The sequence below is a fragment of the Herpailurus yagouaroundi genome, unplaced genomic scaffold (genome assembly GCF_014898765.1).
Source record: "Herpailurus yagouaroundi ecotype Mexico unplaced genomic scaffold, PumYag 139, whole genome shotgun sequence".
Classification (NCBI taxonomy): domain Eukaryota; kingdom Metazoa; phylum Chordata; class Mammalia; order Carnivora; family Felidae; genus Herpailurus; species Herpailurus yagouaroundi.
In genome coordinates this window covers 5,430,005-5,456,636 of record NW_024412394.1, presented here as the reverse complement: position 1 = coordinate 5,456,636, position 26,632 = coordinate 5,430,005, and the positions used below count along the sequence as shown (strand labels likewise).

The window sequence follows — 26,632 nt, the reverse complement described above, 5'->3', positions numbered from 1 at the left end:
GAGGTGAAGTACATGGAACTCACATCCTCTTCAGGGGACCTGTCTCCCCCAATCTCCATGTGTTCACCAACCTGGAAGCTCAACACTTTTGAAAACTCATTGGGAAAGAGAGTTGATGGGCACCCAAGGGAGTTGGCCTCAACTGTTATTAAGGCCAAAACACACACTTTAGGCCAAAAAAATCTTAAAATTTCTGAAAATTTAGCTAACATAAGTTTGAAACTCCTCCTTTTTGAAAACTGAAGGTGATAGAGGCAATGGAGATCTTGATTTTGATGGAATATCATACAAAGCTCCTTAGCAACATTTCTAGAGAAATGTGTCTTCATCATTAGAAAGAGACACTTGGTGACCAGACATACCTACTTGTTGGGGGGCACTTGTATAAAATCAGTTTGGAGACTTTTTCTGGGAACATGGAGTGCATATACTTTTCCCTATTCCTCCTGCTACGTTCAGCTAAAGCCTCTGACATTTTATATGAAATAAACATAGGAAGACACTGAAAGGTGGAGAGAAGAAGACAGACTAGCTAGGGGCCTTGAGACCCTAGGAGCAACATGGTGGTGAGATTCCTGAGTTTTCTTTTTGCCTTATTTAGCCCAAACTTGGAGCTACAGAAGTGTCAATGGGTACAGACAAAAACAAAACAAAAACCCCTGCTCTCTATTCACAGGACCAGGATATAGGCAGTATTTCCTGATAAGGCAGACAACTTTTAGACAATACCAGCTTTGCTACAACTAGACCACAGAAAAATCAGTGGCTGCATCCTTATCTATGCCCGCAAAGGCTGGGTAGGAAGTCTTTTCTTCCACTGAACAGGTTGCAATGTCCACCCTCCCCCTGCCAGGCTGGTATCCGAGAAGGCTGAGTTGGACGCCAGGACTTTCATCTCACCAGACAATAACAAGCTTTCCCCACTTGCTGTATTAATGCAGAAACATGGGGAACCTGAAATTCTACCCCACACCAGCAGTGGAAATATTTTAAGCCCTTTACAAATGGGAGAGAATAAAGGGATGTAGAGAGGGATGAGGTTTCTGCCTTCACCCAAACTGATAAAATTATGACACCAAGTGACTGTGATAACATATATAATTGAACACCTAGAGCAACCACTAAAAAAGCTATACAAAGAGTACATGAAAAAATGCTATAGATAAATGAAAATGGAGTTATAAAAAGATGTTCTAGTAACCCACAGGAAGACAAGGAAAAAATTAACGGAAAACAAACCAAAAATAAATAAAATAGCCAACTTAAGCCCTAGTATTTCAATAATTACATTAGGTATAAATACACCAATTAGAGATTAGCACAGTGGATTTAAAAACATGCCCCAACTTATCTATCTATGAGGTGGTGGATATTAATTAAACTTATTGTGGTAATCATTTCACAACATACATGAGTCAGGGTGTATGCCTTAAGCTTATACAGTGCTGTATAAAGGCAGAAACATGTTATGTTAATTATATCTCAGTATAACTGAAATAAAAGAAAATGAAAACATGCCCCAAATATATGCTGTCTGCATGAAACTCACTTCAAATATAGTAGTAGAGGCAAGTTAAAAGTAAAAGGATAGTATAAGATTATTATGGAACCATTAATCAAAAGAAAGCAGGAATGGCTATTCTCATACCAAATAAAGTAAACTCCAGAGCAAAGAAAATTACCATAGGTCGAGAAGTACATTTATGTAATGAAAATGGGTCAATTGACCAAGAAGATCTAGCAGTCCTAAATGTGTGTGCACTAAAGAACAACTGCAAAAATATCTGAAGCAAAAACTTTGATGGAAGAGAGAAATTGAAAAATCCACATTTATAGTTGGAGACTTCAAATCTCCTCTCAATAATTGATAGAACTAGACAGAAAATTAACAAGGATATAGACAAACTCTGTAACACCATCAGCAAAGAAGATCTGATCAACATTTAAAGAACACTCCACCCAATTACAGCAGAATGCACTTTTATTTTCAGATGCCCACAGAACATATGCCAAGACAGACCATGTTATGGGCTCCAAATCCAACTTTAACAAATTTACTATTGAAACAACACAGTGCATTTTTCAACCACAATTGAATCAAACTAGAAATCAGTAGCAGATACACAACAGGAAATCTCTGAACACTTGGAAACTAAACACATTTCTAAATAATTCATGCATCAAGAGGAGATCTCAAGGGAAAAATTTTTTTTAAATAGATTGAAATTAAGAAAGGAATCTCAGGTAAAACAGTCCTAAGAGGGAAATTTATATTACTAAATGAATACCTTAGAAAAGAAGAAAAGTCTCAAATCAATAACTTAAGTTACTTCCTAAAGAACCTAGAAAAAGAGCAAAATAACCCAAAGGAAGCAGAAAGAGGGAAATAATAAAAAGCAGAAATCATTGAAATTAGAAATAGACTAGAGAGAAACAATTAAAACTAATTCTTTGAAAAAAAGAAACACAATAGAATTGGTAAACTTGTAGCAAGACTGACAAAATAGAAGACACAAATTACCAATATAAGAAATTAAATAGGAAATACCACTACAGACTGCAGACATCAGAAAGATAATAAGGGAGTATTAAAAACAACTCTGTATATGTAAATTTGGGAATTTACATGAAGTGGACCAGTTCCTGGAAAATATAAACTATCATAACTTGGCCAATATGAAATAATTTGAATAGCTCTATAACACAAGGAAATTGAATTAATAATCAATAACTTTTTAAAACATATTTCAAGGCCCAGATGATTTCACTGGAGAATTCTTCCAAATATTAAAGAAAAATTAACATCAATTCTACATTATCCCTTTAAAAAAATTGAAGAGGAGGGAGTACTTCCTGATTCATTTTATAAAGCTAGTATTACTCTGGGCAGCTGGCCAGCTCAGTGAGCATGTGAGTCTTGATCTCAAGGTTGTGAGTTCAAGTCCCACGTTAGGCATGGAGCCTACTTAAAAAAATTAAAAAAAAAAATAAACATTTAAAGCTAATATAACTCTGATAGCAAAATCAGATGAAGGCAGGACAAAAAATGAAATTTACAGACTAATATCCCTCAAGAATATAGATGTAAAAGTCCTTGACAAAATATTAACAAATATAATCTAGCAATAAAAAAAACCCCCATGACCAAGTGGGGTTTATTCCAGGTATGCAAGCCTGGTTTAGTATTCAAAAATCAACCAAAGTAATCCACTATCTTAGGAGGCTAAAGAAAAATCACATGATCATGTTAAATGATGCAGAAAAAGCTTTTGACAAAAATTCAACACCATGTATGTTTAATTTTTTTTCTATAAAAAAGTAGGAATGAAGTGGAAGTTTTCAACTTGATAAAGACCATATATAAAAACCTTACATTATACTTAATGGTGATGCTTTTTCCCTAATTTGGGGGAATAAGACAAGGATGTCTGTTCTCACCACTCTTACTCAACATAGTGCTACAAGTTCTGGCTAGTGCAGTAAGGGAGGAAAAGGAAGTAACAGTCATATAGATTGGAATGAAGAAATAAAACTGTCCCTATTTGCAGATGACATGATTGTGCATAGGAAATCCTAAGGAATCTACAAAAAACTCTTCTAGGACTAATAAATGAGTTTATTGAAGTTGCAGGATAAAAGATAAACATACAAAAATCAATTCTGTTTCTGTATACTAGCAGAGAATACATGAACACCAAGATTAAAAATACAATTGCTCAACAAAATTTCTTAGGTATAAATCAAACATATACAGGCTTTATATGTTGAAAATTAAACAGTACTGATAAAGATGTAAATAAATGGAGAGAAACATACTGTGTTCATCATTGGAAGACTCAGCATTGTAAAGATGTCACTTCTCCACAAATTGATATACATGTTTAACACAAGCCTTTTTTTTTTAGATACAGCTAAGATTATTCTAAAATTTATATGGAAGGCACATAAGCTAGAATAACCAAATTTTAAAAAGGATGAAGTGGAAGTCTGATTTTAGGACTTATTCTATAGCTACAGTACTCACTACTCTGTGGTATTAGCAGAGAAGATACAGAATAGTGGGACAGAATAGAGAACACAGAAGTAGACCCACACTAACATACTCTATAGATGTTTGGCAAAGATGAGAATGCAGTCCAATGGAGAAAGGATAGGCTTTCAACAAATTGTGCTGGAGCTAAACACCCATAAGTTAAAAAATGAAGATTTACCTAAGTCTCACATCTTAACACTAAAAGATCGATTCAGAGGTGCTCTAAGGGACCTTGACCCTTTGGTTCACATCCCTGTCTCACCTTTATAATTTTGTCAGGATTGTGCACTAGAAACATCCTTGACTGCACCATTAAAGTTTTTTCAAAGTAGTTTTGAGCTAATGAAATTTGGACAATGTGCCCCCCCCATCCAAAGCCTGATGATTATTTATATTCTTATTTTTTAATTTTTATTTTAGAGAGAGTGAGCACAAGTAGATAAGGGAGGGGGGCTGGATCTTAACCAGGCTCCATGCTCAACACAGAACCTGACACAGGGCTTGATCCCACTACCCTGGAATCATGACCTGAGCTGAAATCAAGAGTTGGATGCTCAACTGACTGAGCCACTCAGGTGCTCCTATATCCTTTTTCTTTTTATAAGGCAAAGAAGCAAACCTTTGTTACCTAGTAGCCATCCCAGAAAACCCAAAGATAGTTTAGGCATAAGAGACATCTTTCATTGTTCAAAATTTAGAACATGATAAAGGAAAGACAAAAAATTGTCTGATGAGACAAGACATGAATGTAAGAACTACCTTTTTAAACACAAGATATATTTATTTTAAACAATATTTTAGAACCATAGCAATAAATAGTCATTTTTAGGATCTTTTTTGGAAAGGAACTTTTTCTCAAGATCATTCAAGGGTTTACCAGTAGTATAGAGAGTTGACAGAATATGTTGGTGATAAATAGAAAACTGTTAACATAGAATAACTTTCTCATTTTATAAAAAGCAATCCCTGCTTGTTTTTTATATCATCCAAATAACATTTTTATAGCAAAGGATTTATAAGCCTCTTTTTTTTTATGAATAAATCCACTGATATTGAATATACCTTTAATTTTTCAGCCATGTATGTATAGGCTTATTTTAATGTTAAAAATGGCATTAGAGTTTACACTTCATCTTTGAAAATAATCTGTTTATCATATTGAGTTCTCAGAAAAATGCTATATCTTTCCATTTTCCTCTTTTTTAAACTATTTTTTCCAGCTTTATTGAAATAATCCACATATAACAATGTGTAAGTTTTGGGTGTACAATGTAGTGATTTGATATACATACATATTGACAAATGACTACCACAATAAGGTTAGTTAATGTGCTGATCACTTCAGATAGTTACCTTCTTCATATGTATGTGCGGACAGCTTTTAAGACATGCTCTCTAAGAAGAAAAAAAAAGATCTTTCTTACAACTCTCAAATAAACATACAATACAGTATTGTTATCTATGTATAGACTTGTAAAAGTTCATTTTAATATTCTTTTATATGTACGTATTTAGATAGTTTTAGTACATAGCCATGTTAATAATAAAACTAAAGGTTTTTAACATTACTTTTAAGATGTAATTAATCTTGGGACGCCTGGGTGGCTCAGCCAGTTAAGCATCTGACTTCCACTCAGGTCATGATGTCACATTCTGGGGTTTGAGCCCCACCTCAAGCTCTCTGCTATGAGCATGAAGCCTGCTTCAGATCCTCTGTACCCCTCTCTCTCTGTCCCTTCCCTACTTGCACGTGTTCTCTCTCAAAAATAAACGTTAAGAAAAAAATATGTAATTAATCTTAATAGCATATTAAATAAATTATACATATATGTATTCTTTTAAACTTATGTCATGTGCATGTCCCCATGCCATTTAATATACCTCTAAAGCAGCATTTTAAATGTATTCATAATATTCAATTATACTTTTATCGTCATTTATTGGTTTCTTTGTTGTTAGAGACAGTTTAGCCATGGTGGTTGAAAGCAAGTACTTTGGAACCAAACTGCTTGGGATGGAATTTTTTCTGTGACACTGTCTCAGCAGCAAAATGGGGATGGTAATAATACATATTTCATAGGGTTGTTGGGAAGATTATATAAGTTTTGTGAATCTCTTAGAACAGTGTCCGGCATGTAGTTGTTATGTAAGTGTTATGATGAATGTCCTTGTACATAAATCTTTGTCAGAATTTGTAATGTTTTCCTTAGATTTTTAAAAGGGAAACATCTTGGTCAAAGAGCATGAACTCTCTCAGTTTATGGATGCAACAGAAGTAATAATAAAGTCATTCATAGTCTAAGGATACCAATGTTGGTAGAAAGAGTTTGAAAAGATGAAATATGAATATAACCAATGTCATTGGTGCAATGGTAAACTGGGCCATTACAGAACAGATTTTAAAAGGATTTTAGATTTCAATTTATGTTGGATGCAGCTTGATTGGAAAGAAACCTCATCTACTGAAAGTTCATTTACTCATTCTCAACAAATATTTATTGGGTACCTACTCTGCCAGATTCTGCCCTGAGGTTGCATCAAGCATACAAAACAAGCATCCCTGCCCTTATGGGGTTTATATTTTATGGGGGAAAGAAGAACAAAGGATAAATATAAAATACTGTAAATAGCATATTGAAAGGCAACGAGTGCTATGGAAAAAGAAAATGAAAAAATGGGCTAAGTGGAGAGTTATGTAGTCAGCTGAGGCCTCATTTGGAAGATGACATTTGAGCAGAGTTTAAAAGGTTAGAAGTGGCTCTGGAGGAAGCCTTCCAGCAGAGGCCCTGAGTGAGCTGCTGAAGACACAGCAAGCAGGCTGAGTGAGTGGGCAGGAGCAGAGGTGAGAGAGCCTGCCAGAGCCAGAGGGCCACTGGAGGGGCTTTGGCTTTCATGAAATGGGGGAGACTTCCCACGGTTTTTGAGTAGAACAGTGATCTGAATTAACTATTTCACGGATCTCTCCCCAAGAATAGACCATAGAGGACATGGTAAGAGAGAAAAGTAACAACCAGTGTGTGTGGCAGGAGGGGTAGGTGGTCAAGGTGCTAGGCTGGTGAGAAGTTCAGGGAAATTAGCTCTCTTGTATCCAAGAAATGAGAATTTTGCTGATAGAATTGACAGCTCATAGCTTAATGGTGAGTGAGGGGACTGAAAGCTCATTAAAAGAATAAAGGGCGCCTGGGTGGCTCAGTCGGTTAAGCGTCAGGCTTCGGCTCAAGTTATGATCTCATGGTTCGTGAGTTCAAGTCCTGCGTCCAGCTCTACTGACAGCTCAGAGCCTGGAGCCTGCTTGGGATTCTGCATCTCCCTTGTTGTCTGCCCCTCCCCCGCTCATGCTTTGTCTCTGTTTTTCAAAAATATAAATAAACATTAAAAAAAAAAAGTAAAGTAAAAACAGGAGTTCCAGGGACCATCTCAATACAGGGACAAGTAGTAGTAAATGTACCCGGAGCTGCTCTATTATATTGTAAGACAGTAATTGCTGTTCACAGAAATGTTTTTGAATCATTAAAATTAAGTAAATTCTGCACATTTTTAAAGCAGGTAACCTAAGTAGTAGTAGAATACAGTAGTAATATTTTTTCAGATAGTTTTGATCATTTGAAAACCTGTGTATAGATCCTACCTACCTCACCAAAGTTGAAACAGTGCCTTCTTTCAATCTGTGCTGAATAAGAGTATGAAGTGGAATTGGTTTTGCTGCATTTGTTTTGATCTCACTTCATTGCAGTCACAGAGTGACTTTGTAAGAGTTTCTGAGATTCTGTTCACCAGGGGAAACCCAAGGCCTGGTTGTGAGTGCCAGGCCAGCACCTAGAAGTCAGGGGCAGCTTTGCTCTTTTCCAGCTGCTTGCTGAAACCAAGACCTTTAGGAGTGCAGCACCTGCCTAGAAAAACAATCCAAATATTATAGAAGCATGTAATTTCAGAGCCAGCTGCCTTATATGTGATTATAAAGTGTGAATGAAGAATTAAATTACATTCATTAAGATCTACTTATTAAGATAAAGTAGTTTTTAGACTGGTTTCATTTATTTTTTCATGTTTATTTATTTTGAAAGAATAAATGAGCATGTGTGAAGGGTAGAAGGGCAGAGAGAGAGGGAGACAGAGAATCCCAAGCAGGATCCATGCTGTCAGTGCAGAGCCAGATGCAGGGCTTGAACTCATGAACTGTGAGATCATGACCTGAACTGAAGTCAAGAATCAGACACTTGGATGTTTAAGTGACTGAACCACCCAGATGCCCCCAGAATGCTTTCTTCTTAAACATTACGTTGCAGAGGTGGACTGTATCTTGCTACAGAAAGCACAATTAATGTTGGTAACGAGTGTCAGAAGTCAAATGTGTTTAATATACACTTTTTCTCCTTAGGATTTTCTGTTGCAGCAGACCATGCTACGAGTTAAAGATCCTAAAAAGTCATTGGATTTTTATACTAGAATTCTTGGAATGACGTAAGTAAACTATTTGTGGTCATAATTGGTTTAATAATTTAATTAATTAATTTTAAAAATTTATATCCAAATTAGTTAGCATATAGTGCAATAATGATTTCAAGAGTAGATTCCAGTGATTCATCCACTATGTATAACACCCAGTGCTCATCTCAACAAGTGTCCTCCTTAATGCCCCTTACCCATTTAGCCCCTCCCCTTACCCCTGACCCATCTAGCATCCCTCAGTTTGTTCTCTGTATTAAAGAGTCCCTTATGTTTTGTCCCCCTCCTTGTGTTTATATTATTTTGCTTCTCTTCCTTTGTGTTCATCTGTTTTATATCTTAAATTCCTCATATGAGTGAAGTCGTAATGATATGTGTCTTTCTCTGACTAATTTCGCTTAGCATAATACCCTCTAGTTCCATCCACATAGTTGCAAATGGCAAGATTTCATTCTTTTTGGTTGCCGAGTAATACTCCAGTGTGTGTGTGTGTGTGTGTGTGTGTGTGTGTGTACACACTACATCTTTATCCATTCATCCGTCAGTGGACATTTGGGCCCTTTCCATACTTTGGGTATTGTTGATAGTGCTGCTGCTATAAACATTGGGGTGCATGTGCCCCTTTGAAACAGCACACCTGTATCCCTTGCATAAATACCTAGTAGTGCAATTTCTGGGCCATAGGGTAGTTCTACTTTTAGTTTTTTGAGGAAGCGCCACACTGTTTTCCTGAGTGGCTGCACCAGTTTGCATTCCCACCAACAATGCAAAAGAGATCCTCTTTTCTCACATCCTCACCAACATCTGTTGTTGCCCGAGTTATTAATTTTAGCCATTCTGATTGGTCTGAGGTGGTATCTTATTGTGGTTTTAATTTGTATTTCCCTGATGATGAGTGATGTTGAGCATTTTTTCATGGTCTGTTTGCCATCTGGATGTCTTTTTTAGAGAAATATCTATTCATGTCTTTTGCCCATTTCACAGGATTATTTTTTTGGATGTTGAGTTTGATAAGTTCTTCATACATTTTGGATACTAGCCCTTTGTCTGATACGTTATTTGCATATATCTTCTCCCATTCTGTCAGTTGTCTTTTGGTTTTGCTGATTGTTTCCTTTGCCATGTAGAAGCTTTTTGTCTTGATGAGGTCCCAATAGTTCATTTTTGCTTTTGTTTCCCTTGCCTCTGGAGATGTGTTGAGTAAGAAGTTGCTGCGGCCAACGTCAAAGAGGTTTTTGCCTGCTTTCTCCTCAAGGATTTTGATGGCTTCCTGTCTTACATTTAGGTCTTTCATCCATTTTGAGTTTACTTTTGTGTATGGTGTAAGAAAGTGGTCCAGGTTCATTTTTCTGCATGTTGCTGTCCAGTTTTCCCAGCACCATTTGCTGAAGAGACTTTCTTTTTTCTATTGGATGCTTTGTCAAAGATTAGTTAGCCATACGTTTGCAGGTCCATTTCTGGGTTCTCTATTCTGTTCCATTGATCTGAGTGTCTGTTTTTGTGCCAGTACCATACTGTCTTGATGATTACAGCTTTGTAATATATCTTGAAGCCTTCAGCTTTGGTTTTCTTTTTCAGGATTGCTTTGGCTGTTTGGGGTCTTTTTCTGGTGTCATACAAATTTTAGGATGGTTTGTTCTAGTTCTGAGAAGAATGCCAGTGCAATTTTGATTAGGATTGCATTGAATATGTAGATTGCTTTCGGTAGTTCTGACATTTTAACAATATTTGTTCCAATCCATGAGCATGGAATATTTTTCCATTTTTTTGTGTCTTCAATTTCTTTCATAAGCTTTCTATAGTTTTCAGTGTATAGATTTTTCACCTCTTTGGTTAGGTTTATTCCTAGATATTTTATGGTTTTTGGTGCAAATTGTAAATGGGGTCGATTCCTTGATTTCTTTTTCTGTTGCTTCATTGTTGGTGTATAGGAATGCAACTGATTTCTGTGCGTTGATTTTATATCATGCCACTTTGCTGAATTCATTGATCAGTTCTAGCAGTTTTTGGTGAAATCTTTTGGATTTTCCATATAGAGTATCATGTCTGTGAAGAGTGAAAGTTTGACTTTCTCCTTGCCAATTTGGATGCCTTTTATTTCTTTGTGTTGTCTGATTGCTGAGGCTAGGACTTCCAATACTATGTTGAATAACAGTGGTGAGAGTGGACATCCCTATCGTGTTCCTGACCTTAGGGGGAAAGTGCTCAGTTTTTCCCCATTGAAGATGATATTAGCGGTGGGTCTTTCATATTTGGTTTTATGATCTTGAGGTATGATTCTTCTATCCTTACATTCTTGAGGGGTTTTGTCAAGAAAGCATGCTGTATTTTGTCAAATGTTTTCTCTGCATCTATTGAGAGGATCATGTGGTTCTTGTCCTTTCTTTTATTGATGTGGTGAATCACATTGATTGTTTTGTGGATATTGAACAAGCCCTGCATCCCAGGTATAAATCCCACTTGGTCATGGTGAATAATTCTTTTAATGTATTGTTGGATCCGGTTGCTAATATCTTGTTGAAGATTTTTCCATCCAGGTTCATCAGGGAAATTTGTCTGTAGTTCTCCTTTTTAGTGGGGTCTTTGGTTTTGGAATCAACGTAATGCTGCCTTCACAGAATGAGTCTGGAAGTTTTCCTTCCACTTCTATTTTTTGGAACAGCTTCAAAAGAATAGGTGTTAATTCTTCTTTAAATGTTTGGTAGAATTCCCCTGGAAAGCCTTTTGGCCCTGGAATCTTGTTTTTTTGGGAGACTTTTGATTATTAATTCAATTTCTCTACTGGTTATGGGTCTGTTCAAATTTTCTATTTCTTCTTGTTTCAGTTTTGGTAGTTTTATTATATGTTTCTAGGAATTTGTCCATTTCTTCCAGACTGCTCAATTTATTGGCATATAATTGCTCATAATATTCTCTTATTATTGTTTGTATTTCTGCTGTGTTGGTTGTGATCTCTCCTCTTTCATTCTTGATTTTATTTATTTGGGTCCTTTCCTTTTTCTTTTTGATCAGACTGGCTAGGGTTTTATCAATTTTTTAAATTATTTTGAAGAACCAGCTCCCGGTTTCATTGATCTGTTGTTCTAATATATTTTTTTTTTTTGGTTTCAATAGCACTGATTTCTACTCTAATCTTTATTATTCCCTGTCTTTTAGTGGTTCGGGGTTTTATTTGCTGTTCTTTTTCCAGCTCTTTGAGGTGTAAGGTTAGGTTGCATATCTGAAACCTTTCGACCTTCTTTAGGAAGGCCTGGATTGCTATATACTTCCCTCTTATGACCGCCTTTGCTGCATCCCAGAGGTTTTGGGCTGTGGTGTTATCATTTTCATTGGCTTCCATGTACTTTTAAATTTTCTCTTTCACGTATTGGTTAACCCATTCATTCTTTAGTGGGATGTTCTTTAATCTCCAAGTATTTGTTGTCTTTCCAAATTTTTTCTTGTGGTTGATTTCGAGTTTCATAGTGTTGTGGTCTGAAAATATGCATGGTATGATCTCGATCTTTTTGTAGTTGTTAAGGGCTGATTTGTGTCCCAGTATGTGATCTATTCTGAGGAATGTTCCATATGCACTCGAGAAGAATGTGTATTCTGCTGCTTTGGGATGAAATGTTCTGAATATATGTTAAGTCCGTGCAGTCCAGTGTGTCATTCAACGATATCGTTTCCTTGTTGATTTTCTGTTTAGATGATCTGTCCATTGTTGTAAGTGGGGTGTTGAAGTCCCCTATTATTATCAATGAGTTTCTGTATGTTTGTGATTAATTGATTTATATATTTGGGTCCTCTCAAGTTTGGAGCATAAATGTTACAATTGTTGGATCTTCTTGGTGGATAGACCCCTTAATTATGATATAATACCCTTCTTCATCTCTTGTTACATTCTTTATGTTAAAATCTAGATTCTCTGATACAAGTGTGGCCACTCTGGCTTTCTTTTGTGACCATTAGCATGATAGATGGTTCTCCATCCCTTAATTTCGATCTGAAGGTGTCTTCAGGTCATTAAAATGGGTCTCTCGTAAACAGCATATAGATGGATTTTTGTTTACTCATCCATTCTGTTACCCTGTGTCTTCTGATTGGAGTGTTTAGTCCGTTGACATGTAAAGTGAGTACCGAAAGATATGAATTTATTGCCATTATGTTGCCTGTAAAGTTGGAATTTCTGGTGGTGTTCTCTGGTCCTTTCTAATCTTTGTTATTTTTGGTCATTTTTTTCTGTCTTTTCTCCCCTTCAGAGAGTCCCCTTAAAATTTCTTGCAGGGCTGGTTTAATGGTCACAAACTCCTTTAGTTCTTGTTTGGGAATCTTTTTATATCTCCTTCTATTTTGAATGACAACCTTGCTGGATAAAGAATTTTTGGTTGTATTTGTTTCCAGTTCAGCACATTGAATATATCTTGCCACTCCTTTCTGGCCTGACAAGTTTCTGTGAATGGGTCTGCTGTGAACCTGATCTCTCTTCCCTAGTAGTTTAAGGACTTGTTTTCCTTTGCTGCTTTCATGGTTCTTTCCTTGCCTGAGTATTTTTTGAATTTGACTGTGATATGCCTTGTTGATGGTCGGTTTTTGTTGAATCTAATGGGAGTTCTCTGTGCTTCCTGGATTTTGATGTTTGTGTCTTTCCCCAGGTTAGGAAAGTTTTCTGCTATGATTTGCTTACATAAGCCTTCTACCCCTTTTTCTCTCTCTTCATCTACTGAGACCCCTATGATTCGGATGTTATTCCTTTCTAATGAGTCACTGAGTTCTCTAATTCTTATATCGTGCTCTTTTGCCTTAGTTTCCCTCTTTTTTTCCGCTTCATTATTCTCTATAAGTTTGTCCTTTATATTGCTGATTCGCCATTCTGCTTCATCCATCCTTGTTACCATGGCATCCATTCGAGATTGCATCTCAGAGCATTTTTAACTTTGTTCTGACTAGATTTTACTTCTTTTATCTCCGCAGAAAGGGATTCTATGCTTTTTTTCAACCCCAGCTAGTATTGTTATTATTGTGATTCTAAATTCTGGTTCAGATATCTTGCTTGTGTCTGTATTAAGTCCCTGGCTGTCATTTCCTCCTGTTATTTCTTTTGGGGTGAATTCCTTCATTTCATCATTTTGAAGGAAGTAAAAGAATTAATAAAATAAATAAATAAATAAAAATGAAAAAATTAAAAACAACACAAAGAAATCAAATAAAGGATGCTAGATTCTAGGTGTGTTTTGGTCTGGTTGTTGAAAGAAGCTTGATACGATAGAGAAAAAAATGATAAGAAAGATAAAAAAGAAAAAAAGGAAAATGTTTGAAAATGAAAAAAATGAATACAGTAAAATAGAATAAAATGAAGTGATGAAAGTAAAATAGAATTTTAAAAATATACAAAAAAGTAAAAACTATTGTAGAAAAAATTAGAATCTTTTTCATAAAAAAGGAAATAAAAATAAAATTTTTTTCTCTTTCTGTATTCAAGAATAAGAAAAGAAAAAGAAAAAACATTGAATAGATGGACCAGTGAACAGAAAGAAATGTGATTGAAATTACATCCAGTTTCCCCTAGAAGTCAAACCATGAAGCACTTTATAGTCCGTAAACTAAGCAGGCAGAGAGACTTGTGGTGTTCTTCTGGAGCACCATTGACCCATTTGGCTGGGGCCTGGTGTAACAGCTTTGTTCTCCACTCGATGCACTGCTTAGTTTACTGGGATGGATCATTGTGGCGTGTGTAGGCGTGTATGCACATGTGTTGGAGGGGTGAAAATGGTGTCACCCAGCTACCCAGTCTCTAGTATCAGAACTCTGTGCTCTCACCCACTGGCAATCAAGCACCCCTCCTTTGTCTCTGGCTTCTGTCTACTTCCCTCTTCTATACTGTCAGTGATCAAGCCATCAGCTTGGCAGGCGGCACCTCCCTCCTGAGTTTTAGCTCAACTGAGGTTGTGTTTCCAAACCCCTCACTTCTGAGGGCCCTACGGCTTTGACCACCTCAGATGCTGAGCAATGGCCAGGTGCTGGTCCACCCCCAGGAAAGTTTGTGAGACTGCGCTGCTGCAGATGCCTAGAGACTGCAGACAGGTGCCAGCCCACCCCAGAAAAAGTTTGCGTGATTGTGTAGCTGCAGCTTTTCAGGGATAATGGTAAATCACAACACACATCTGATGCCAGGCTTCATTGAACCCTTAATGTCCTTGTTCTACCATAGCGAATATGACTGTTTTCCCAGGTCCACTAGGACTTTTGCCTGTGGGGAGGCTGCACAGCCTCTCCCATATGTCCTCCCAGCAGGGGAATTGCCTCTCCCTGTGTGGCATGAGGACCCCTCAGACCTCACCGTCCGCTCCTGGGGATTCGCCCTTCCCATCAGAGCTCTGCCAGGTATTAAGTTGCGGAGTTTCAGACTCTGCTCCCCTGTAGATAGTCATTAATGGTATTTAAACCCTTTTCTTTCTCCTTTCTCCCTTTCTCATTCAGTCCCTTGCAGGTGTTTCCACTCTTTCTCTTCAGCTGCTTTCAGGGGGCAGGGTGCTTTTCCTGTACTCTCCCCGTTGTCTCTATCCTCTCCACGAGCAAAACCAGCTCCCTGCCCTACACGGTTTCTCTCTTCCCCAGTTCACCTCTCCGCACCATATACCTGCTGAGTTCTCTGGTTCAAGTTGTGCAGATTGTTGTGTTAATCCTCATATCAGGTTTCAAGATGTGCAAGATGGTTTGGTGTTGATCTAGCTGCATTTCAAGGGCGAGAGAGACAAAAAAAACTTCCATGCTGCTCTGCCATCTTGGCCCCTCCCTGTGCCCATAGTTTTGTAAATATAGGGAATGTTTTCATTAAAAATAAAAAAAACAGATTAAACTTTTCTTCAAAAGTCACAGAAGTCCTTGGGTGCCTGAGTGGCTCAGTTGGTTAAGCGTCTGACTTCAGCTCAGGTCATGATCTCACAGTTCATGAGTTCAAGCCCTGCACATCTCAGAGCCTGGAGCCTGCTTTGGATTCTGGGTTTCCCTCTATCTCTGCCCCTCCCCAACTTGTGCGAGTGCACTTGCGCGCGCTCTCTCTCTCTCTCTCTCTCTCTCTCTCTCTCAAAACTAAATAAAGTAAAAAAAAAAAAAAAAATCACAGAAGTCCTTTTGGTCAGGAGTCTGGGACTAGGTTTGACCTGCCAGGGCTTCTGTCAAGTTCTTTGTGCCAACCAGGCTCTCTGGACAGCAAGGGATGAGTACTTGTGTGTTCTCTACCTCTGTTCTCTCTGGGAGCTGCAAGTTTAACCCTTAATGTGTTCAAATCCTTTCAATGTTATGGCCTCTTGTTTACTTCAGAAAAGATGTAGTTATAAACATGCATTATTTAGCAAATAAATGAGTTTACTGAAAACTGGCCATCCGTCCCATTTTTACAGTGTGTGTTCTCTTTTGCTGAATAGGTAGTGTCTACTGATCTTGTAATCCTTAAAGCTTTTTATTTTTCTTGATTTGTTTCCCTAGATAACATGAGTTTGTTTGTGTCTGACAATATAGATACATAAAGAATAAAAGTAAATGATTTTTATTTTACTGCCTAGATCATTTCCATTGAGAGAAAAATTCAAGTAATACAGTATATGTTTGTTTAGAAAATCTGACCAGTTCAGAAAAATACAAAATGAAAAATGGTCACCTCCCTTTCCCAGTCCTTCTCCCCAAAGACTATTGCTCTTAACAGTTTCTTCTTATTCTTTCCAGAAAAAGTAGTTTTGTATGTTTACAGAACATTTAAAAGAGTGAAAACAAATACATTGAAGACTTGGTATTTGCCAGGCACTGTATATGTTTCTTCATACAGTTTCCATAGTAGCTTATGAAATAGTTTATATCCCATTTTACAAATGAAGGAAGAAACCAGAGTTTAAAGACATTAAGTTACTGGCCCCAGATGCCACAATGGGTACCTGGCAGAGCAGGAATTTGAATCCAGGTCTGATCGACTCCAGTGTTGACCTTGTTTTTCAAGAGCCTCCAAACAGGGTGCAACTTGACATTATACTGAAAGATATACTCAGCTGAGAAAAGCAGGTTATACAACAGGTTTATTTGCTCTAGTTCCCACCTGATTGGTCTGTAAGGCTTGTGCAATCTGTTTTAGTAAGCGCAGAGATTGTTTTTCATGACGGTATTTGAGGTGTTTGATGCCTTATTATAAACATGTTAGAGTAAATCTTATTTGTGATAAGTCAATGTCTGGGTCTCAGTGGACCAAGGCATATTACATAGCAGTGATAATTGAAAGACTTGAAATAGAACTTAGAAATTTCCATTTGCTAGGTAGGCTTCAACCATTCCCTCTTATTGATTACAAATAGGGCCATCTTTGTGCACTTAATCCTCAATAATCTAAATAAAATTGCATACATCCTTATTCTACCCTACTCCTTGCAAAGTAATCTTATACTCTTTAAACTCACTTTATAGGCCATGACTTCAATTACGTTTTTTAAAACATTAGGATTAGTAATTCATTCACTCTTTGTCTCACATCAGTTATTCCCTTTCTGCTGGCTTGTGGTGTCTAAATGGGATGTCTCTCCATTAGAGGCTGTGCCCCAAATGTGGGGCAACAATCAGTTGGGAGGAAGCTGTGGCACGGGAGGTGGGAGAATTCACCTGAGGCAGAACAAAGGGTATAGAATGTAGGGGAGAGGGGGCAAGACAGCAAAGGAGAGGTGTCTGCAAGGAAGCAGTGGGTGGGGACTGTTTTTAAAGGGGAAGATGAGGACGTATGGCAATGTATGGAATTCTTCCTTTTTTGGTAGCTCTTCCTGGTTGTAAGTAGCCCATTGGTTAATTAGGGCCTGTGAGGTGGGGCGCCTGATGGGCCTGTCTGTGTTCAGCCAGGTGGTCCCTATAGGCCCTTTCTACATTCCATGGCTCAAGCCTGTTTGCATAAAAGTGGCCTTTACATGGCTCTTTTCCCTCAACCTACAAACAATCTTAAGTCTTCTCCATTCTAGCATGATTCTTGCCTTCTGCTCCCTTGCCCTCTTTCCCATCATCACCAATCACCTATATAGGTCAACCATGCTTGCTGTTTTACCTGGGTACCTTCCCTTCTCTCCTGCCTCATGCTGCTGAGAGTGGCCTCGCAGGACCTTTCCATATCCAGTGACCCATTCTCAGTCTTAATGCTGCTTGATCTTTCTGCAGGATCTCATATGGTTAACCACTTTCTCATTGACATTCACATTTTCTGTGATACTCATCTGTCCTTCCTTCTCTTTTAACCATTTATCCTTAGTTTCTTTTCCTAATTTTGGCATAGTAAGAACTCAGTAAATGTATTTTATTTAACTGAATGCCATATATCTGAAAGAACAATAAGGTAATATATTGTATTTTTCACCAAAATTAGACAAAATTTTCTTTTGAAGATACATTTTGCCATTTATAAGCAAGTACTATAATCCCAGGTAAGTTTTATTATATTTGAAAAATTGAATTATGAAAGTTTGCTTTTTAAAATTTTTTAATTTCACTGATATTTACAGATAAATAGGTTTTTTTTTTTTTAGTGAGATATTTTCATTGATTTCCCTGTTTTTCCTATTAAATGGCCTCACTACATAGGGCTTTTATTCTTAGTAGAACTTGAATATTGTCATACTGATTTTAATATGAGCCAACTTTTCCTATTGTTAATTGATTAACTTGTTATTTAATTGTAGGCTACTCCAAAAATCAGATTTTCCCACTATGAAATTTTCAATCTATTTCTTGGCTTATGAGGAAAAAAATGACATCCCAAAAGATAAAAATGAAAAAGTAGCATGGGTGTTTTCCAGGAAAGCTACACTTGAATTGACACAGTGAGTATGAGTTTTTATCTTTTTATATATATTCTACATTTTCTTAAACCTTTTTTTCCTTACTTACAAGCTTAATTCAAACCAGATCTGCCTAATCAGTTTGCATTTATAACAGTTTGAATCTTTTATCATGGATCTTTGGTCTTTGTACTGTTTTGGTGGGTAGGGCAAGGCGGTAGGGCTAGTTTGTCTTTTAGATAGAGAATGTAGGACTGAATTGGCAAGATACTTGCCAAACTACAGCTAATGAATGTTGAAGCACTGTAACTAACGTCTTCATAACTTCAGGATTTTAGAAATGTTTTTTTTTAATTTTTTACGTTGTTTCTGTGTCCTCTTGAACAACTAACAAAAGAGCATTTATTTCAGAGTGTGTGATTTAGTGTGTCCCTGATTCAAAACAGCTCTGGAATCAGACAGACTAGACATGAGTGTTGGCTCTGCCACCCTGAACAAGTTCTGTCACCTCCCTCCATGGCAGTCTCATTTATGAAATGGGGACTCAAATCTAGCCCACAGAGCTGTTGTTAAAGATTTAATGAAGTCCTCAAAGAAAGTATCCTCAATAAAGTACAATAAATGACAGTTGCTGTTGGTATCATTATTGGTCTTATCCAGATGCCTGGTTTTATTGTCTCCTTAGCCTAATTAAAATCATATTTTGCCCATTTGCCTTTTCTGTGGTTGAAAACTTAATATTTACAGTAGTAAGGAATAAACCAAGTATATTTAAATGGTATGATTTCAAAGAGATTGTTGCAATTTTCTTTTCAGAATATCTGTTCTACCAGTCACTTGTAATTATGTTTTCCCTCCTTTTGTAGCAACTGGGGCACCGAAGATGATGAGACCCAGAGTTACCACAGTGGCAACTCAGACCCTCGAGGATTTGGTACGTTTGCCTATGCGTATGTAATATACATGGATTTGTGTGATTTGTGCATTGTGTATATATTAAGAATAATCAACTTCTTAGGAGTATGGTTATTTTCATTTTCCAGGAAAAATTTGATTTAGGAATTGTTTAATTTCGTAGTCTCTACCTAAACTCTACATTTACTCTCACAATGATTTTACTTTTCAGTCTCAGTATTATACTTCCAGTGGACTTTTTAATTTAAAAAACAAAACCTGTGGTTGATAAGAATCCCCATTTCTGCTAGCATACACTTCTGCCCCCGTCTATAATCTCTCAGTCAGGATGACAGGATTGTAGGTTTATATTGGCTGCTATGTATGCAGTGTCCACAACAAACCTATTCGGTATGAATAAAGGATTACTCTTTCATGATATAGTAATTCTTAACAGATTGAACTATGCATGAGCCCCACTATCAGGCCTCTTTTACATAATTTATTATTCAGAGCTACTGATTAGTTTATTATATCTAACCAAGACTTAGATTCTTGTTCTTTACTATATGTTTTGAACTTATTTGACTCAGTCTGTTTTCAGGTGTCTTATATTTTGAAATAAACGACTTTTGGAAGCTACTTGTGATACTTGGATACCCTGAAGTAATTATTTCTTCCTTCTGCCTGCCTTGTTTTGGGGATGACCACCTCAGGTCACATTGGAATTGCTGTTCCTGATGTACATGGTGCTTGTAAAAGATTTGAAGAACTGGGAGTCAAATTTGTGAAGAAACCTGATGATGGTGAGTCTGCTACTGGTTTTCCGCAGGCCTCTCCTTTGAGTTACGTAACATTTACTAAGCACCCACAGAGGGTACTGATATAGTCAGTACCCTCTGGGTGCAAGGAACTTTGAAGAAGTCTGTTTCAACCAGTGTAAGGAAAACAGAGGAATTATTGGAAAGATACCTGGGTATCTTAGGGAACTAAGACAGCAACTAGGGTGGCTTCACAAGGGACTAGACTCAGAGTCTGGAAGAGCCATCAAAAACCTATGTTCTCAGGCACCTGGGTGGCTCAGTTAGTTAAGCATTTGACTCTTGGTCTCAGCTCAGGTCTTAATCTCAGGGTTGTGAGTTCAGGCCCCATGTTGGGCTCTGCACTGGGCATGGAGACTACTTAAAAAACAAAAAAATCCTAGGCTCTCTCCCCCACTTTTGACTTTACCACATTCTGTCACTGGCCACCAGTTTTTACTATTTCAGCATGTATCTAGCCATCCAAAAATAAGTTCCATAAGGCCTATTTTATCTGATTTTCATGTAACTAACACCACATCTTCTTGGTTAATAATGGCTGGTATTTCATTTTCATTCTTCTGCAACCCTTGTATGTCCTTAGGTTTTAAGTCCGTCTCTAGAAATAGTGTATATAGGGGCGCCTGGGTGGCGCAGTCGGTTAAGCGTCCGACTTCAGCCAGGTCACGATCTCGCGGTCTGGGAGTTCGAGCCCCGCGTCAGGCTCTGGGCTGATGGCTCAGAGCCTGGAGCCTGTTTCCGATTCTGTGTCTCCCTCTCTCTCTGCCCCTCCCCCGTTCATGCTCTGTCTCTCTCTGTCCCAAAAATAAAATAAACGTTGAAAAGAAAAAAAAAAATTAAAAAAAAAGAAATAGTGTATATATCTACATTTTGTTGGATTTACACATATTATGATTATTTTACTTAGATCTGTTTCTGCCATCATAATTTATTATTTCAATTTTTGTTTGAAAGAGTTCACATTTCATTTTAATCCTTTTGTTTTCAATTAAAAGATTTGCTATCCAGATATCCTCCCAGAGTGAGATATTACTGATACATTTTTCCTTTCTTTGGCCTTGTGTTTTTTTTGTTTTTTGTTTTTATTTTTCAGTGGACTCTGTACCCAATGTGGGGTTAAGACTTATAACCCTGAGATCAAGAGTCACGTGCTCTACCAACTGACCTAGCCAGGTGCCACTTGGCCTTGGCTTTTTGAAAATAATACATATATCAAAGTATTTGGCCACCTTTTCTCTGTGTATCTCTTACAGCATCTTGTGGGTTTTTCTGTCCCTTTACTAAGAATCTCAACCAAAATAGTTTTTAAAGGGTTTGTGAGGCAAAAGTTTTAACTTTGTATGCCTCAGACCCATACCTTTCTCTATGAATGGCAGTTTTGTTGAATGTAAAACCTTAAGTTTACTTTCCTTTGAACTCACAACCGTGACATCATGAGTCATATGCTCTTCTGACTGAGCCAGCCAGGCACCCCCCACTTTTATATATTTTAATAGCTCTTGGCCCATTGGTTTGATATTTGTTCTGTTCGAATCTATAATCCACTGTTTGTTTTATGGTTATGTTCCTCAAATTCTTGTTACTTTGGTCTCTGTGGAGTCTTTTTTCATTGCATCTGTTACTGTTGCAGTGCATCAGGGAATGTGAATCGGGGGAGGCTAGACCCAACTCTTTAACAGCTCACACGATCTCAGGAAGATGGGCCAGGCAGAGATCCCTAGCCACCTGAAAACGAGAGTTAAACACCTCATGTTTTGCAGAGCAGCTCTTCAGGTCACATCTTCCCCCTTGTCCCTCAGAGAAAAGGAGTATTAGTAGGAGGCACTTCCTTCCAAGATGGTTATTCCCTAACCTTGTGTGGAAAGTGAAGGCTGGGGAGATCAGTTGTTTCTCACCTGTTTTTGTCCGTTCCTCACAGGCATAAGACTTGGTACTGCCCTTAATTACTCCTGAGGACATCTGAACCAGTAGTTTGAACCTCCCCCAGCGAGGGGGTAGGAGCTGATGTCCAAGGCACAGGGCGGAGCAAGAGCCAAATTAACAAAACCCCTTCTGTTTATTCTCCCACAACTGTGATGGACTGCCTTCTGGTCCAGGCCAAAACTATCCATTCCCACATGGACCAGGTTAAAACAGTCACCCCACCCCCACCTTTTCCAGTCCTCAGTCATCACCCCAAGGGTGTGTTACTTTTTTTTTTCTTTCATTTTCCATATATGTTCCTCTGGGGCTGATCTTGGGGAAAAGAGCCAGAGAGAGATAGGAGTCAAACTAATTTAGCATCTTGGTCCCAAAATAGATTGCTGAGGTCACATTTCTGCACTTAAGCAAACAACTCTACTACTAGACCTTCTAGCTTCTCAATCCCAGTTATGAATTCCTGGGAGAAAGACTGACTGGCAGAGCTCGAGTGACTTAGAATAGTGTTTAAAGAGTTTGTTATGCCCCAAGCCAATGACTCTTTTGGCTGTGTGGGTATGCCATGCTGCCTGCTCCAACACCTCCTTAGTTTATTTTCCTCTTTAAAATGAGACAGTCTTGGGGCACCTGCGTGGCTCAGTGGGTTATGTGTCGGCTCTTGGTTTCAGCTCAGGTCATGATCTCACAGTTCATGGGTTTGAGCCCCACATCGGTCTCTGTGCTGGCCATGTGGAGCATTGTCCCCCTGCTCCTCTCTCTGCCCCTCCCCTGCTCATGCTTTTTCCATCTCTCAAAATAAATAAATACAAAACAAATTTTTTTAAATAAGACAGTCTCTTTGACTACTCAACGGGTAGCATGAAATGTATCATGAAGATGAAGTAAAAATCTGATGCCTAAAATTGCAGCTGGTCCCACAGTTTATTTCAGGAGAGTTGGCTTCCAGCTATGTGTAGAAGATACTGTGTGAGTTATTCTCAGAAACATGTATTTGGGCAACACTGACAATTTTTTAAGGTTAAAACTATAAACAAAACAACGTATTTTGTTAAAACGCAGATTAAAATTTGAATAAATGGGAATGCAAGCTGGTGCAGCCACTCTGGAAAACAGTATGGAGGTTCCTCAAAAAACTAAAAATAGAACTACCCTACGACCCAGCAATTGCATTACTAGGCATTTATCTAAGGGATACAGGTGTGCTGTTTTGAAGGGACACATGCACCCCAATGTTTATAGCAGCACTATCAATAATAGCCAAAGTATGGAAAGAGCCCAAATGTCCATCAATGGACGAATGGATAAAGATGTGGTATATATATATACAATGGAGTATTACTCGGCAATGAAGAATGAAATCTTGCCATTTGCAACTATGTGGATGGAACTGGAGGGTATTATGCTAAGTGAAATTAGTCCGAGAAAGACAAATATCATATGAGGACTTTAAGAGACAAAACAGATGAACACAAGGGAAGGGAAAGAAAAATAATATAAAAATAGGGAGGGGGACAAAGCATAAGAGACTCATAAATATGGAGAACAAACAGAGGGTTACTGGAGGGGTTGTGGGAGGGGGGATGGGCTAAATGGGTAAGGGGCACTAAGGAATCTACTCCTGAAATCATTGTTGCACTATATGCTAATTTGGATGTAAATTTAAAAAAATAAAAATAAAATAAAATTTGAATAAAAAATATTCTAAATGAACAATAAAATAAAAATATTAAAAAAATTTTTAAAGTCTCTCTATAATAAAAATCATTTTATCTTACAGGTAAAATGAAAGGCCTGGCATTTATTCAAGATCCTGATGGCTACTGGATTGAAATTTTGAATCCTAACAAAATGACAACCATTATTTAGTTCTGTGAGAATACTGCTTTGCGATTTCAGTGAAGACCTTGTGGGAGGTAAAAAGGAAATAGTGTTAAGATATTCAGATAACAGAAACATCTAGGACTGAAGAATCATTGTCCCAATTCAAATTGTTCTGAAGTCCATTCCCCTTTTCTATTTCAGCTATGTGTTTCACCTAACTGTTCAGTCATTCTGGTTTTAAAGTAGTGCTTTGTCTTGTGTCCTTGAATGTAGTTATATAACTTTACTTTTTTAGATAATAATTAGAACATTTCCCTTCAGAGGCTGCATTTGGCTTCTGTTTCCTAAGTATGAATATGACTTCTCTACAAGTCTGCCTTTGAATCCTTATTCTCAAAAAAAAAAAAAAAAAAAAATTGACAAGTTTTTGTTGTGGTTACCTTCTGGGGTTTCAGTTCCTCAGAAATAACTTCACAATGGAAAGTAAAGAACAGTGAACAAAAATGAAACTTCATGTATATTTCAAACAGTATTAGGTGTTTATTTTACAAAAGAGAAGGTAGTCTTGGGAGCAATTCAGAATCAGACTGACAAGGATGTTGATAGGAAAACTAATTTCTTCTTATTCACGAAGTACTTTCAAAGTTCAAGGACTAACCGCTTTATTTGGGGATGGGGAGGTAGATGGGAGTAATATTTACTGGGTATGCAGACACTGGGCTAGACTGTCGCATACTGTATCTCATTTAAACCTCCCAGCTATCCTTCATCCTGAGAGAAAGCAAGCAAGCTAGACACGTAAATAACTTTAATGGAATTGAAGGCAATATAAATAGGCTCCAGTGCTTGAGCTCTGATGATCATTTTTAGTGTTTAGATTGTACCTCAAAAATTAGTGCCTCACAATACCTTCTCCACTCATCTCTGCTGTGCAGACCTCCAGTGAGCTTGAATGTTGTCCTCTCAGCTCTGGGCCCTGAGAACCATGGAGAGGGAAGAAAGGGTGGAGGAAGTCTGTAGCACACAACTGCTCTGGGGACACCTGCTTATTCCTGGGCAAGCAGCGCTTGTATTACTCGTGAAAAGCCCCTACCCCAAGGTCTTCCTGATGCCAAGTAATCATTTAGAGTAAATTATATTTAGTGACAACATTACTTAGTTATCAGAGAGCAGCTCTATGGTCTTCCTTGCCATTGATATTTGGTGGATTTTAAGAAACCAAACTGATTTTGACAATCTCGTGGCCCGGAGAATAAGAACGTCCAGTTTGTGGTTTACCTGACATTTTAGATTTTCCATAGGCTCCAGTGGAAGACCTTTGGGTAGGCTGTGCCAACTGTGCTAACATGGCTACAAGCAGCTGACATTTCTTTTTTTGGATGGAATGGATTATGTGAGCAAGTCAAACAAATAGCAGGACTTACAGACTGAAATAAAGTACACTTTTAAATAAGACCGTGTTTAATTTGTAAACTGTCCAGTTCTTTTTAAGAAAGCCTGCAGAAATTTGAAAGGGCTTACAGGCTCGCTCTGAACTTGGAATAGCTGTAAATCTGCATATCCTACAAAAGCAGATAGTGTATATAAGGGAGTGTGGGAAAGGTGGAAAGAGTAAATAGGGATAAAGCAATGTGGGAGGAAAAGTACAAAAGAAGAAGGACCAACTATCAAAAGGTGACTTGTGGGAACCAACGAAGACCAATGTCACATGTTAGGTACTAGAATTATCAAATGGGAGGGTGACTAGATTTACAAATCAGTCATTTAAACCTTGTTTCTATGGAAAGAAGCTTGCTCTACTTGCTAAGTAAAACTTGCCAAAAGACAGCCCTTGTGTATTCCTTAATTCATCTCTGCATTGAGAAGATGTATATTGGATCACCAGGTGAGGGATTGGGACAATTCAGCGATTTCCCAATGAACTTACCTAAAAGTGGTGATATGAAATAGTGACGTAGAGCACAAGTTTTCTTGTTTTCCACAATTGGACCACAAGACTGTGTAGCTGTCAATGTAAAATCAGTCTCATGTGAGTCCTTCACAGCTAAGCCTGGGACTCAGTTATAATACAGTGGTTTGAAGAAGGTGCTGATGGCTGAGAGAGAATTATTGTAGCTTCCCTACGTAGCATTCTGAGCAGGATGCTTACAGTGTGTATAAATACTCCTTAGCAACACAACTGCTTGTGAAGAGGGTTATATTAGTAAGGATGCTTGCTGCTGGCAATAAGAAAAGACCCAACACTATCAGATGTCAAGCACTTCAGAGGTTCTAAAAATGGGTTGATAGAGGGTTCAGAAATATCAAGATCGCTGGTTTCCTTCCACCCTTCCCAAACTGACATTCTCAGCATTTTCTTTCTGGGCTACTAATACTCATGATCAAAAGTGCATGCCTACCACGATTCCAGGTGTCCAGTATAATCCAACAATGTCCAGTAAAAGAAAATGACTTTCGTTCCTCCTGTGTCTTTAATGACTTTAAAGCCTTTCCCAAAGCTCCTCAGCATTCCCCTCATGTCTTGACTACATCTGGATCACTTGCCTGTTTTTAATCACTGACAAAGGGAATGGCCTCTCTGGGTTAGATAGATCATATTTACTTGCCCACCTGAGGATGGGCACTGGGTCAAAACTGAGACTTCCACATGTGGAGGAGCAAATAAGGGCTTCTGAGTAGCATAAACAGAAACTGCAACAGGGTGAAACTAAATGTTGAGGACCTGTAAGAAATCAGACATTTCCTGCCCTTGAAAAGCCTGGTCTGAGATTGTAGTTCTCAACCCTATCAGACTTAGCAGACTCTTTTTATTATTACGTGGGAACATTTATAACATCGATCACACCCACTATCCTAAAATGAAATTCACATATAATTTACCTACATACACAATTCCAGAAATGGTCAGTCCAGTGACT

The 26,632-nt window shown here is 37.8% G+C and overlaps 1 protein-coding gene across 1 annotated transcript in view; it reads left to right on the top strand.

The window, feature by feature from the left end:
- GLO1 (glyoxalase I) overlaps positions 1-25,174 on the top strand; it is a 37,421-nt gene extending 12,247 nt beyond the window's left edge. The window contains exons 2-6 of the mRNA XM_040473396.1: positions 8,412-8,494; positions 18,160-18,300; positions 19,125-19,192; positions 19,869-19,958; positions 23,671-25,174. Coding sequence (XP_040329330.1) covers positions 8,412-8,494; positions 18,160-18,300; positions 19,125-19,192; positions 19,869-19,958; positions 23,671-23,759 — 471 coding nt within the window. The 3' untranslated portion in view covers positions 23,760-25,174. The remainder of the gene's footprint in view (positions 1-8,411; positions 8,495-18,159; positions 18,301-19,124; positions 19,193-19,868; positions 19,959-23,670) is intronic.
- Positions 25,175-26,632: the final 1,458 nt, after the last annotated feature.